This window comes from Capricornis sumatraensis, chromosome 1, assembly GCF_032405125.1.
Source record: "Capricornis sumatraensis isolate serow.1 chromosome 1, serow.2, whole genome shotgun sequence".
NCBI lineage: Eukaryota > Metazoa > Chordata > Mammalia > Artiodactyla > Bovidae > Capricornis > Capricornis sumatraensis.
In genome coordinates, this window is record NC_091069.1 from 184,448,545 (window position 1) to 184,461,880 (window position 13,336).

General features: G+C 41.2%; 1 protein-coding gene across 1 annotated transcript in view; it reads right to left on the bottom strand.

The window, feature by feature from the left end:
- TPRG1 (tumor protein p63 regulated 1) overlaps positions 1 to 13,336 on the bottom strand; it is a 121,886-nt gene that overhangs the window by 86,520 nt on the left and 22,030 nt on the right. The window contains exon 3 of the mRNA XM_068985789.1: positions 10 to 186. Coding sequence (XP_068841890.1) covers positions 10 to 186 — 177 coding nt within the window. The remainder of the gene's footprint in view (positions 1 to 9; positions 187 to 13,336) is intronic.

Genomic DNA, 13,336 nt, shown 5'->3' on the forward strand with positions numbered 1-13,336 from the left:
CACACTCACTTGTCCAGCGACATCGCAGGGAAGGAAAACTTGCCCAGGCAGATGCAATAGATAGCACTCAGGGGGATCCTCTGCAACTGCACACAGCAGAGCATGAGGAAGTCATATTTGCAGATTAAGAGAGTCTTCTCTGTGATCAGCAAAATCCTCTCCTTCTCATTGTTCCAGTGGTCTATCCTGTAAAAATCACCATAGAGAAGAAAAGTTGATGGCATAATCTTTCCAAATTAATCATCTTCACTGAAACATTTCTGCTAACACAAAAAATGGTGAGGTTTATCACCTTGGAAGAAAGAGGAGTTGAAGAAAGTCATCCTCTCTCTCTCTCATTCTGGCCCCGTGACCGAGGAAGGGGGGAGGCAGAGGATCCCAGGAAAATGTTTTATGCCCGCAGAGCTCAGAGATGATTATCCTTGACAGGTTCCATCAGGGGAATAGCAAGATTGTATCACATTGGCAGTCAACTGATTCATGCTCCTCCACATCTTCCCAGTTCTCTAGAAAACCTTCATGGAGCCCATCCTTCTCAAAGGACACAAAAAATATCCCTTAATTTCAGCTCAATCTGGACAACCAGGCATTGGTTTATGCTAATCTTCAAAGGTCAAATTGCTGAATGAAGATAAAATGGAGACTTGAATTTAGGTTCACTGACCCCCACCCAAGCTATTCTATCATATTGAGCTCATTCTATCATTTTCCTGTGGTGGAAATACAGTGAAATGAGTGAAATATGATTCTTACCAGCCAAAGACAAAGCAGATACTAGGTAAGTGTTTACTGAGTTGACTTGCATCAGTTTTCAGAGTCTTTCAGGGTATGCAATGAAATATTCTGAGAGTTAAGAATCTATTCAACAGAGAGAACAGAGAGAGTGAAAGCAGTGGCTTATTTTTTAAAAAGTGACCATGGTCTGAAATTCCTCTCACCCGCAGCATTTGCTATCTGTCTGCTAGAGCCTTTGTATATAGCACTGCGTGACTTATATTGTAACTTTTTCAGTGCATATTTGTCTTCCTAAGAAACTGGAAAGGATGACTGGGCTTCCTTGGTGGCTCACATGTTAAAGAATCTGCCTGAATTGCAGGAGATCCAGGTTCAGTCCCTACGTCGGGAAGGTCCCCTGGAGAATGGAATGGCTACTCACTCCAGTATTTTTGCTTGGAGAATTCCACAGACAGAGAAGCCTGGCAGGCTACAGGTCATGGGGTCACAAAGAGTCAGACACAACTGAGTGACTGACACTTTCATTTTACTTTCAAGAGACTGAAAAGAATGATTTGTGATTGATACATATCTGAATTCCCACTACAAATCATCAATCTAATGTAAAGATTAAGATTGGTCACCCTGTTCCCATCCATTCTCACACAAAACCTCAGTGCTATTTTTAAAATACAAAAGGAGTGATATTACCTCCCTGTTGACTTTGTTAAATGGCACCCTTTCAATTTCAGGATCAAATCCAATGGCCTGGCATCTGCCCAGCACCATCTTATGGTAGGCTGAGAAAACTCGATGTCCAAGTCATGTCTTGAATGCCTCATTCAAAGATTTCCTAAACTCTGATGTAAACTTGTATCCCCATTATATTTTTTCAAAGCATTCTGATCCATTTTCATTTTCAGCTCTTACCAGCATTTGTAAGAAGGAATGATATATAAGAGGTTTAGTAACTGATACCATGTGAATCTTGACAAGTCAGAATGGACACCAAAGTACAGAGGCTAGGGCAATTCCAGTGATTATGGTCTAAGAATTATCCCTACATATGTGTGTGTGTGTGTATGTGTGTGTGCGCACGTGCACACACACACACACACACACCATGAGGGCAGAGACTGTACAGGGCTATTTACTCTGTTCCTGTCAAATAGCCTGCAATAAATAAATATCTGTTGTGATAACTGATTGCCAATTGTAAGTCTTTTGGAGGCCTTTGGGTCGGCTGAGTGTGGGGGTGAAAACATCCAGCTCTACTAATGACAAACTTTGTAAGACTGGACATTGAGTCTGTCTATAGCTCACATTTCTTGTCTGTGAAATGGAGACAGTACCATACTCATCTCATAAATTTGGGGAGAGAGGATTCATGGGCAAACTTCTCAATCAGTGGTTCATAAAGGAGCTGTTACTATTTTTGGCAGGGAAATGGGAACCCACTGCAGTATTCTTGCCTGGGGAATTTCATGGACAGAGGAACCTGGCAGGCTACAGTCCATGCGGTCACAAAGAGTCGGACACACCTGAGCGACTTAGACATGTAAGTGACTAGGTGACCTTGGGTAACCCAATATATGCCCTTCCTCAATATGGTTCAAAGACAGGGAAGACAAAGTTAGGAGTTAAATCAATGGGAGGAAGAACAGAAGGATACATAAAGAAGAGAAAAGGGGAGGTGAAGGAAGCAGAAATATTGAGAAACAGACATAGAAAGAAAGAACCATGAGGCTGTGGCCTTATTATCTTCTGGCTATTATGCATGTACAAGGGTTAGCTTTGCATCTCCCCACCACCCTTGGAAGAAGGTCACACCTAAAGTCATTCAGCTGGAATATGGAGGTAGAGTTGGTGATGTAGAGTCAAGATATCCGGTTTAAATCTTGGTCCTATGGCTTCCATCCACTCCAACAATGTTGCAAGACTCTACTCCACCAAGAGAAGAGAGAATTCTCGATAATCTGTTTAACACTCTGGCTTAGACAGAAAAAGATGAGGATTCTGAAATGTTTTATCAGCTATCTACATAAATTTCTCTAAATAGATTGTATCTACTTAGCAGCAAGTTATAAGCTGTGCCTAATAAACCAGGCTTGTTTTTAGTCTAAAATATCCTCAGATTTTGGTTGAAGGTTTTACTGAAAATGTCAGCACTCCATAATGAGATTTATTTTAAAAGGTAAAGGATGGATTCAGGGGGAAAAAAAGAGAGTTCTTTTTAGGAACACAGAGTGCTCTGCTGTGACACAGACTCTGCATAATTTTCATGTTGGGAAAGTTGGAATCCAAGTAAACACACAGGCTTATAAATAGTTTGGGGCCACCATCTCTAGCTTCTGGGTGGTATATTTATTTATTTAGACTTCAATCACACCTTTTCTTCCCAAAGAACTCTTGGAGAAAACACTGAATTTTATATTCCTAGTATTAATGCAATTTAAGTTTGGTGGTAATGTTCAAAACAAATATAGGAATAAGAATATCAATAATGATTCTGTGCAATTCATGGAGGATCACAAAGCCCTTGAATACCAATGCTTTTGTTTAATCTTCCCAACAATCCTTTGGACTAGATGCTATTAGCTTCATTTTAAAGAAAAAAAACTAAGGTACAAAGATCATTACAATACTTGCCCAGTGCTTTACACAGAGCAAACAGTAGTTCAAGGACCTGAAATAAGTATGGAGGCAGCAAATGCAGGCATAGTGTTAGCTTTCTCCCTGGGACCACGAACACTCAAATAAAGGACTTTTCACCGTGGGGTACAAGTGTGGTAAAAGCCACCTCTGGAAGGAGCTGCTGTGATGGTCTATACCCATCCTGGAATCATCACCTCTGTGAAACAGCATCCATGACCATCCCCTCCAAACCTTGACCTCTTCCAGCATTCTCTATCTTAGGGGGAAATCCTCCTTAAAGACTCCAAGACTTAGGAGTACTTTTTCTCTCATTTCTTCACCTCACATGCTAAGTCCTAAACATTCTACTCCTCAAATACCTCTCAAAACCACTCACTTCTCTCCATCCTGACTTTCAACATTCTAATCCTGTCTTCCCACCTCTCCTGCCTGGACCACTGCAGTTCCCTTCTCACTGGGCTTGGGCTATTAGCCCCCTGCACGTGGTTCATCCACACACTTTAGCTCCTTCCCAGCCTCATCATGATACTGCAATGAGGCACACCATTTTAAGAACAAATTTGGTCTTTACCTCCCAACTCTGGCTTCAAATACTTCAATATCTCTCCATGGTTCTTAGGAGACATGACCAAAAAAAAAAAAAAAAAAAATCACCTAGCCTGAGGTTCTGCAGAGTTGGACCTTACCTATTTCTTCAAGGTCATTTCAGGCCAAGCCTCTGCACTCCTTTCTCCGGGATCTTTTTCCAGTTTCGCCATGCCTAGTCCTACTGAAGGGACTTTGCCTGTGTCATTCCCTCCGCCAGCCACGTTGCTCCTAACCTTCTTTGCCTACTTAACTCCTGCAGTGCTGAGCTCAATTACTCCTTACTCTGGCAAGCTTTCCCACCTCCATGACCACTTCTCCTGTTTCTAATATGTACTTTCATAAACTTCACATCTCTCCTTCACAGCACTTATCCCAGATGCAATTTTATAGTTATTTCTGTGATTATCTAATTAATGTCAGTCTCCTCTCCTATACTGTAAACGTCATATAGAGTCAGGTCTTATCATTCTGTCTCCAAAGTAGTAGGTTTCCCCAAAATAGTTCTGGAATGAATGAGTGAAGAAGTAGCAATTCCTTGAGAGAGTAGCACCGAAACACATACATTACTCTGTGTAAAACAGATGGCCCCTGGGAATTTGCTGTATGACACAGGGAGCCCAACCGAGTGCCCTGTGACAACCTAGAGGGGTAGGAGGGGTGGGAGGTGGGAGGGAGGTTCAACAGGGAGCAGACATGTGTTTACCTATGTCTTATTCTTATTGATGTATGGCAGAACATACTATTATAAAGCAATTGTCCTCCAATAAAAAATTAAAAAAATTTTGGAAAGATTTAACAGTTCTTGTGTTAAATTCAGTTAAATTGTGTTAAACAGTTTAACTGAACAAGAACAGTTCAGTTCTTGTGTTAAACAGTTCTTGTGTAGCACAATCTATATGCTTTGCCTCATGCTGCTTCAAGAATCTCATCCTTTGGTTCACACATCGAAATGCTCCCCCATAAAATAGTACCTTTCCAAAAAATAGATAAACAAACCAGTAACATTGGGAAAATGCTCATACCAAAAGGATGAGGAAAAGCAGAATACGAAGTAGCACCTTCAGTGTACTTGCAATTTTGTAACAATGATGACAAAAAAATACATAGATCGAAACGTGAACACTGATCATTTCTGAATGGTAGGATTTCAAGTGACTTTCGTTTCTTCTCATGCTTTCATTGATGATGAAAATCACTTAGTCGAGTCCGACTCTTTGTGACCCCATGGATTGTAGCCCACCAGGCTCCTTTGTCCATGGAATTCTCCAGGCAAGAATACTGGAGTGGGTTGCCACTCCCTTCTCCAGAGGATCTTCCCAACCCAGGGATTGAACCTGGGTCCCCTGCATTGCAGGTGGACTTTTTACTGTCTCAGCCACCAGGGAGGCCCCATGCTTTCATTAATCAAAGTTTAATTTTTATGATAAATGCTCTACTCATATGATAAAAGAGATATATGCTGTTAGTTTTCACTGAAATATAGTTGATTTACAATTGTGTTAGTTTCAAGTATACAGCAAAGTGATTCAGCCACACACACACACACACACACACACACACACACACACACATATTTTTACATTCTCCTCCATCATAAGTTACCACAAGATGTTGAGTGTAGCTCCCTGAGCTACACAGCAGGTCTCTATTGACTGTTCATTTTGTGTACAGTACTATGTGTATTTTAATCCCAAACTCTTGATTTATCCCCTTGCCACTATCCTCTTTTGTAACCATAAGTTTGTTTTTTATGTCTGTGACCCTATTTCTGTTTTGTAAGTAAGTTCATTTGTATCATTTTTTTTAGATTTCACATATAAGCAATATCATATGATATTCTTTTCTCTGACTTCACTTAGTGACATCTCTAGGTCTTATGACAATTTCTAGGTCCATCCATGTTGCTAGAAATGGCATTATTTCATTTGTGTGTATGTGTGGCTGAGTAATAGTAAGATATTTTAAAAAATAAGTAAAAAATCACCTATCCTTCAAGTTTTCATATTAAATTCTGTCTGTTTAATGATGCCTTCACCTCAGTTCCCTCACCCCTAGTAGATTGCATCTCCCTTGGTGCTAGGGATAAAGAACACACTTTTCAATGCAGGAGACATAAGAAATGAGGGTTCAGTCCCTGGGTTGGGAAGATCCCCTGGAGGAGGAAAAGGCAACCCACACCAGTATTCTTGCCTGGAGAATCCCATGGACAGAGGATCCTGGTGGGCTACAGTCCATAGGGTCGCAAAAAGTCGAACACACGCTCTTTAAATACACACAAGTATTTAGCAGTGCCTCAGTTGTGGCCTCAGTCACAGCTTTCTGTTCTTGTCTTTCCATTTTCCCCAAACTTGTTGGGAGACCCTCTGGTGTAGAGACAGTGACTGAGCCCTGTGTGGGTTCCCTCGCTGTGCCCAGCACACAGCCAAAGAGAGACAAAGTCTTAGCAAATGAGCAGATGTGGAATAAAAAGCTAGAATCATTAGATTCATCCCCTCAGCGATGAGAGCTTGTCTCTGCTGGAATTGGACTGGCCACATCCTCCCGTCACCACTGTTCCTCAGCACTAACTGCATTTTCCTTCTGCTGGAGAAGGGGCCCAGACTTCATGAAAACCAAGATCCTGGTTGCTCAGGGAGATTTGCAGTTTCCTGGGACTACAACAGTTTGGCCAGCAGAGGGCAACAGCGAACAAGCAATGACAGGCAGGACCTATCTGCATAAGCTTCTAGGACCCCCCACCCTGTTACTCAAACCATCCCAGATGCCTTGCCAGTGGCCCAGCCCTATGCCTAACAATACTCTCAGCAGCTCTTTCAGGGCTGTCAGATCAATTTTTATTTGGAAAAGAGCTTTCTCCCTAAAATATTCTATTATTCCCTCAAACACATACAGTATGCACACACACACTTATACACATACATGCACACACATACCCCACTCATCAGAGACATCTTCCCAGATATTGAGTACAGTGATTGTACCTGATTTATAAATCAATCTTCTTTCCTGTGTCCTTCCAGCCTCTTAGCATAACCAGCCCTTGAAAGAGGAAGACAGCATCTTGGCTAGTCAGAAATCAGCAACTCAGAAGGAAAACACTAAATCATTCATTCCACACATATTCCCTAGCACCCACTGGGGTTCCAGGCCCTGAAGAGAATCCAATTTGGGTTTGCTATTCAAACACAAACAGATGAAAAATGCATGGCATTGAAGCAAAGCAATTTCCCTCCCCCTGAGTTAAGTGAAGTCTTATAAAACCTTTAGCTAAATAACCCACATGCAATTCTTTCAATCATTTGGTTACTCTCTCCCCAGGCCTCTCCAATTTGTTTAAAATAAGGGACCCTTCAAGTAAACACAGTATTCTAATAAAAACCCGATGACCACAAACCTTCTCTGTTCCCTTCCCCTGACTTGACTTCCTGTGGTTCAGTTTTTTCCCACTATCCCATGCAGCCAGTCATGAACCAGGCCCTGTGCTAATGTACTTGGAATACTGAGAAAAGCATTCAGCTCTTAAAGAATGCACAGTTCTCCACAATGTGGGGGGAATTGCCTAAGGAAGAGTTCATACGCTGTGAGGAGACTGGATGATGAGAAGACAAGTCCACAGACTCAGGTGTCTGGATTCTCAGCCCATTGTCCACAGAGATGAGGAGAAGGAACCCCAGGCATCTATTTGATGCCCTTAAAGAAGACTCTCTTATCAACTTTTCATTCCCTGCTGTTAAGTGAAGGTCTCAGTGCTGGAAAACCACAAGTTGCAAGGTACGTATGATTCTCTGAAGGTGCACAAAAAAGGATCTCAGGAATATTTAGTCATTTCTCCAATATCTCTTTAACATGTATCCACAATTTTTTTTCCCCCTGAGTAAGAGAAATCCTACCATGAAATGTCATATTGCTCCAACTGATTGCTTCCCTGGTGGCTCAGTGGTAAAGACTGCCTGCCAACACAGGAGGCTCATGTTCAATCTCTGGTTCGGGTAGATCCCCTGGAGGAGGAAATGGCAGCCCACTCCAGTATTCTTGCTTGGGAAATCCATGGACAGAGAAGCCTGGCGGGCTATAGTTCATGGGGTCGCAAAAGAGTCGGACACGACTGATTGACGAACTCTTTCACATTTAAATGGTTATTATCACCACTTTCCAGGTGGAGGAACCAAGCCCCAGTAAAGTGATGTGCATCTAGCACTAATGATAGTGCCATCTGACCCCCAGCCCGGGCCATGTACATTTCATCTAGCTGCTTCTGCCACTTACTTTCCCTATCCCACAGGCAAATGTGCCCTCCCTAGCACAGGACAGTCAGGAAGAAGATATTTTAAAAGCCACACAAAAGAGAAGACTGGGCACACCCCATCCTTCCCTCTTTCCCACACAAGGACTGGATAGCTGTTGAACAGCTCCGTCCTCCAGGGCACACCAGGCGCTAACAAGAGGCCCACCCCCTGGGGGGCTTCTCTCCTCCCCTCCTCCCCCGAATTTACTTCAGGGGATTCACTTGATCCAAAGCCAAAGAAGCTGGCAGGAGAGGAGGCGGCAGAAAGAACAGAGGGACAAGATACAACAGATGCTCACATCTTGCCACCTCCATTGTTTTATTCTTTTAAACGGGAGAGACATTTGCTTACTGTATGTATTATTATAGCTACATCTCCTTGGGTGCAGGAGACACAGCCCACATCAGGCAAGTCCAGGAAGAAGAGATGTGTTATAAAAATACTCTGAGGAATCCCACAGAAATTCAAGAACAGGAACCAAAGCACAGTTGGGCTTTAGGAAACCTGGAAAGTCACGAGGAATGAAATTTACTCTCTGGGGCGCTGCCTCATGATGTCTGTGTATCCTTCTACACATCTCATCTGTTTCCGACTGATTGGTGTGCTCCTTCTGCTCACTGTCAAGGTTTTTCTCCTTTTTAGTTCTACCTTGCCTGTGACCTTTAATTCTATCCTAAGTCCTGACTATACATGAATTTTCAGATCTGCTCTCATAACTAACTGGCTTCTGTAGCCCTAATTCTCCCAGTTCAGACTCTCAAGGTAGGGGGATCTTTAATGTAGGTTATTCCTTTGGGTCTCACATCAGCTAACCAGTTTAGTTTCTATTTCTCCAATCAGCTCTGGCCAGGGGCTGAAGTTATGTAGGAGAAAACAGGAATTGCCAATGAGAAACATTTTATTCTTCTTTTCTAGAATTGTTTTAACTATTCTAATTCCTTTGTCTTTCCATAAAAACTTTAGAATAGTTTCATTTATATTTACAAAAATCTTGCTAAGATTGAAAGGAATTATGCTGAACTTGTATGTCACATTTGTGGAGAACTGACATCTTTACAATGCTGATCCTTTAAATCTATGGATTTGGTATTTAGATCTTTGTTTCTTTTATCAGCATGTAGTAGCTTTCAGCATGTAAGTCCTGTATATATTTTATTAGATTTATACTTAAATATTTTCCCTTTTTTGAGTCATTATTAATGTTATTGTATTTTTATTTGTTTTTATTCTAGTACATAGAAATAAAATTGATTTTTAATTTTTATTGAAATAGTTTTTATATGTTGATTGTATATCTTACTAAAGTCATCTATTGGTTCTGGAAAATTTTTGGTAATTCTTTGGAATTTTCTTCATAGATTATTATTCCTTCTGCAGTTAGGGACAATTTTTATTCCTTGCTGTTGGATCTGTATTCCTTTTATTTCCTGTCTTGCTTTATTATGCTGGCTAGAACTTCCAGAACTATGTTAAATGTTGGTAGTGAGAGTGGACATACCCATTTTGTTCCCAGTCTTAGGGAGGAAACGTTATCTCTTTCCCAAAAGAGTGATGTTAATTATAGGTTTTATGCAGACTTTCTTTATTAAATTGAAAAGATTTCCCTCTGTTATTTTTTTTTTTTTTTTACTATTTTTGTCATGAATGAATGTGCTGAATTTTGTCAAATGCTTTTTCTGCATCAATTGATCTGATCATATGATTTTTCTTCTTTAGCCTTTTAATATCATGGAGCACACTGATTAATTTTCTAATACTGAACCAACCTTGCATCCCTGGAATAACCCCACTTGATCATGGTATATACTTACATTTTTTTATATTGCTGATTTCTGTTTGCTAATGTTTTGTTAAGAATTTTTACATCTATATTCATGAGGGGTATTGGTCTGCAGTTTTATTTCTGTACTGTCCTTGTCTGAATTTAGTATCAGGTTAAAACTGGCATCATAGAATGATCTGGAAAGTGTTCCTTTCTCTTCTATTTTCTGGAAAAGAAAAAAAAGTGAAAGTCACTCAGTCCTGTCTGACTCTTTGCAACCCCATAAACTATACAGTCCATGGAATTCTTCAGGCCAAAATACTGGAGTGAGTAGTCTTTCCCTTCTCCAGGGGATCTTCCCAACCCAGGGATCAAACCCAGGTCTCCCAAATTGCAGGAGGATTCTTCACCAGCTAAGCCTCCAGGGAAGCCCAAGAATACTGCAATGGGTAGCCTATCCCTTCTCCAGTGGATCTTCCCGATCCAGGAATTGAACTGGGGTCTCCTGCATTGCAGGTGGATTCTTTACCAACTGAGCTATGAGGGAAGCCCATTTTCTGGAAAAGATTATGTAAATTGGTGCTCAGTTCAGTTCAGTCGCTCAGTCATGTCCAACTCTTTGCAACCCCGTGAATCACAACACACCAGGCCTCCCTGTCCATCACCAACTCCTGGAGTTCAACCACACTCACATCCATCGAGTCAGTGATGCCATCCAGCCATCTCATCCTCTGTCGTCCCCTTCTCCTCCTGCCCCCAATCCCTCCCAGCATCAGAGTCTTTTCCAATGAGTCAACTCTTGGCATGAGGTGGCCAAAGTACTGGAGTTTCAGCTTTAGCATTATTCCTTTCAAAGAAATCCAAGGGACTCTCAAGAGTCTTCTCCAACACCACAGTTCAAAAGCATCAATTCTTCAGCACTCAGCTTTCTTCACAGACCAACTTTCACATCCATACATGACTACTGGAAAAACCATACCCTTGACTAGATGGACCTTAGTCGGCAAAGTAATGTCTCTGCTTTTGAATATGCTATCTAGGTTGGTCATAACTTTTCTTCCAAGGAGTAAGCGTCTTTTAATTTCATGGCTGCAATCAACATCTGCAGTGATTCCGGAGCCCCCCCAAAAAATCAAGTCTGACACTGTTTCCACTGTTTCCCCATCTATATTGGTAGTCCCCTAAATAATCGAGACTAACTTTAAAAATAGCCTCTTGATGAGGGTGAAAGAGGAGTATGAAAAAGCCGGCTTAAAACTCAACCTTCCAAAAAACAAAGATCATGGCATCTGGTCCCATCACTTCATGGCAAATGATGGAAAAAAAGTGGGAAAAGTTGCAGATTTTATTTTCTTAAGCTCCAAAATCACTGTGGAGGCTGACTGTAGCCACAAAATTAAAAGACATTTGTTCCTTGAAAGAAAAGCTATGCAAAACCTAGACAGCATATTAAAAAGCAGCAACATCACTTTGCCAACAAATGTCTGTATAGTCAAAGCTATGGTTTTTTTCTGTAGTTGTATACAGATGTGAGAGTTGGACCATAAAGAAGGCTGAGCACCAAAGAACTGATGCTTTTGAATTCCAGTGGTGAAGACTCATGAGAGTCCCTTGGATAGCAAGATCAAACCAGTCAATCCTAAAGGAAATCAACCCTGAATATCCACTGGAAGGACTGTTGCTGAAACTAAAGCTCCACCTGATGTGAAGAGGTGACTCATTGAAAAAGACCCTGAGGCTGGGAAAGATTGAGGGCAGGAACAAAAGGGGATGACAGAGGATGAGATGGTTGGATGGCATAACTGACTAAATGAACACGAATTTGATCAAATTCTTGGAGACAGTGAAGTACAGGGAAGCCTGGTGTGCTGCAGTCCATGGAGTTGCAAAGAGTTGGACTCAACTTAGCGACTTAACAGCAACAACAAGTTTAAGTTACTGGGCAATTGTTTCCAGAATCTATTGCCTTTCTAATAATGTGAACATCTTCTGTGATATCTTTCAGTAAGACAGAAATGCTTATAAGCATTTGGTAAGCGTATTCTTAAATATGGTAAGCATATTCTAAAACAATAATATTAATAATGATGATGCCCTGATGTTATTTCCTTGGTATAAATTCTTCTGTCATGACTGATTTCAAGATAGCAAGGTGAGGTCACAGGAGCTGGGATTGGAAGAGATGCATACAGCTGGCCATCTTGAGTGGGAGAGCTGAACACAAAGACTGCATCAGGGGATGAAGAGGAGCCAGTGGAAGGCAATGGGAAGCGACAAGGTGTTGGCAAACTGGGAGGGTATGCTCTAACTGAACACATTCAAATTCAGATTTAAAAAAAACTGAGCAGGGCGGAAATGGCTTATGGCTCTCTAATTTGTGACTCCAAAATGAAATACATGATCCAGACCCCATAGTCTAGCCTTTGAAGTTCTTTTTTGTCTGGTTCCTTTCAAGCCTCTCTAGCTTGTTTTTTGTCCTCTGACTTGTTCACTGTAATCTGGCCACATTGAGCTGCTTATGGTTCCCTGAGCCTGCCTCAGTTATCACACAGATGCCCCTCTTTCCTGGGATATTCTTTCCCATCCTATCTTTTTGGAAATTTTTCTTCCTCGCTTAATCCTGGTTATCCTCCTGACCTATGTCAACAATACAGACACAGTGAGTTCTGAACTCCCAGAAAATTATTTGCCAGATTGTGTGCCAGCAAGTACCATACTGTGCTGCGTTTCATTTACACATTCTCCTTCCCCACAAGACTGAGAGTTTCTTGAAGATGGAAATTTTGTCTTACTTATTTTTTTTTTTATATTCATCATTTAGGACAGAGTTTGGCTTATGTAAGGAGCTCAGTAAACACACAAATGTATATATACATGAGTCACTATTAATAATTATTATTATTATAAAAGCAAACTCTTGGGTGGAACATGCTGCTGCTGCTGCTGCTAAGTCGCTTCAGTCATGTTCAACTCTGTGTGACCACATAGACAGCAACCCACCAGGCTCCCTTGTCCCTGGGATTCTCTAGGCAAGAACACTGGAGTGGGTTGCCATTTCCTTCTCCAATGCACGAAAGTGGAACATACTATATGGCAAAAAATTAGTGTAAGCATTGTATATATATTAAATGATTGAATTCTTAAATTAATATCCTTCTTTACATACCCACTTTATAAGTGGTAAAATTGAGGCTCAGAGGATGTAAAAGACTTACATACCAAGGTCACATCACTAATAAGTGTTGGAGCTGGGCATTTAGCTGTATCAGACTTTATCCTACCTCTTGGCCTTTCTTGACTCCTCCTAAATTCTTTAGCAGTCTTGGAAAAA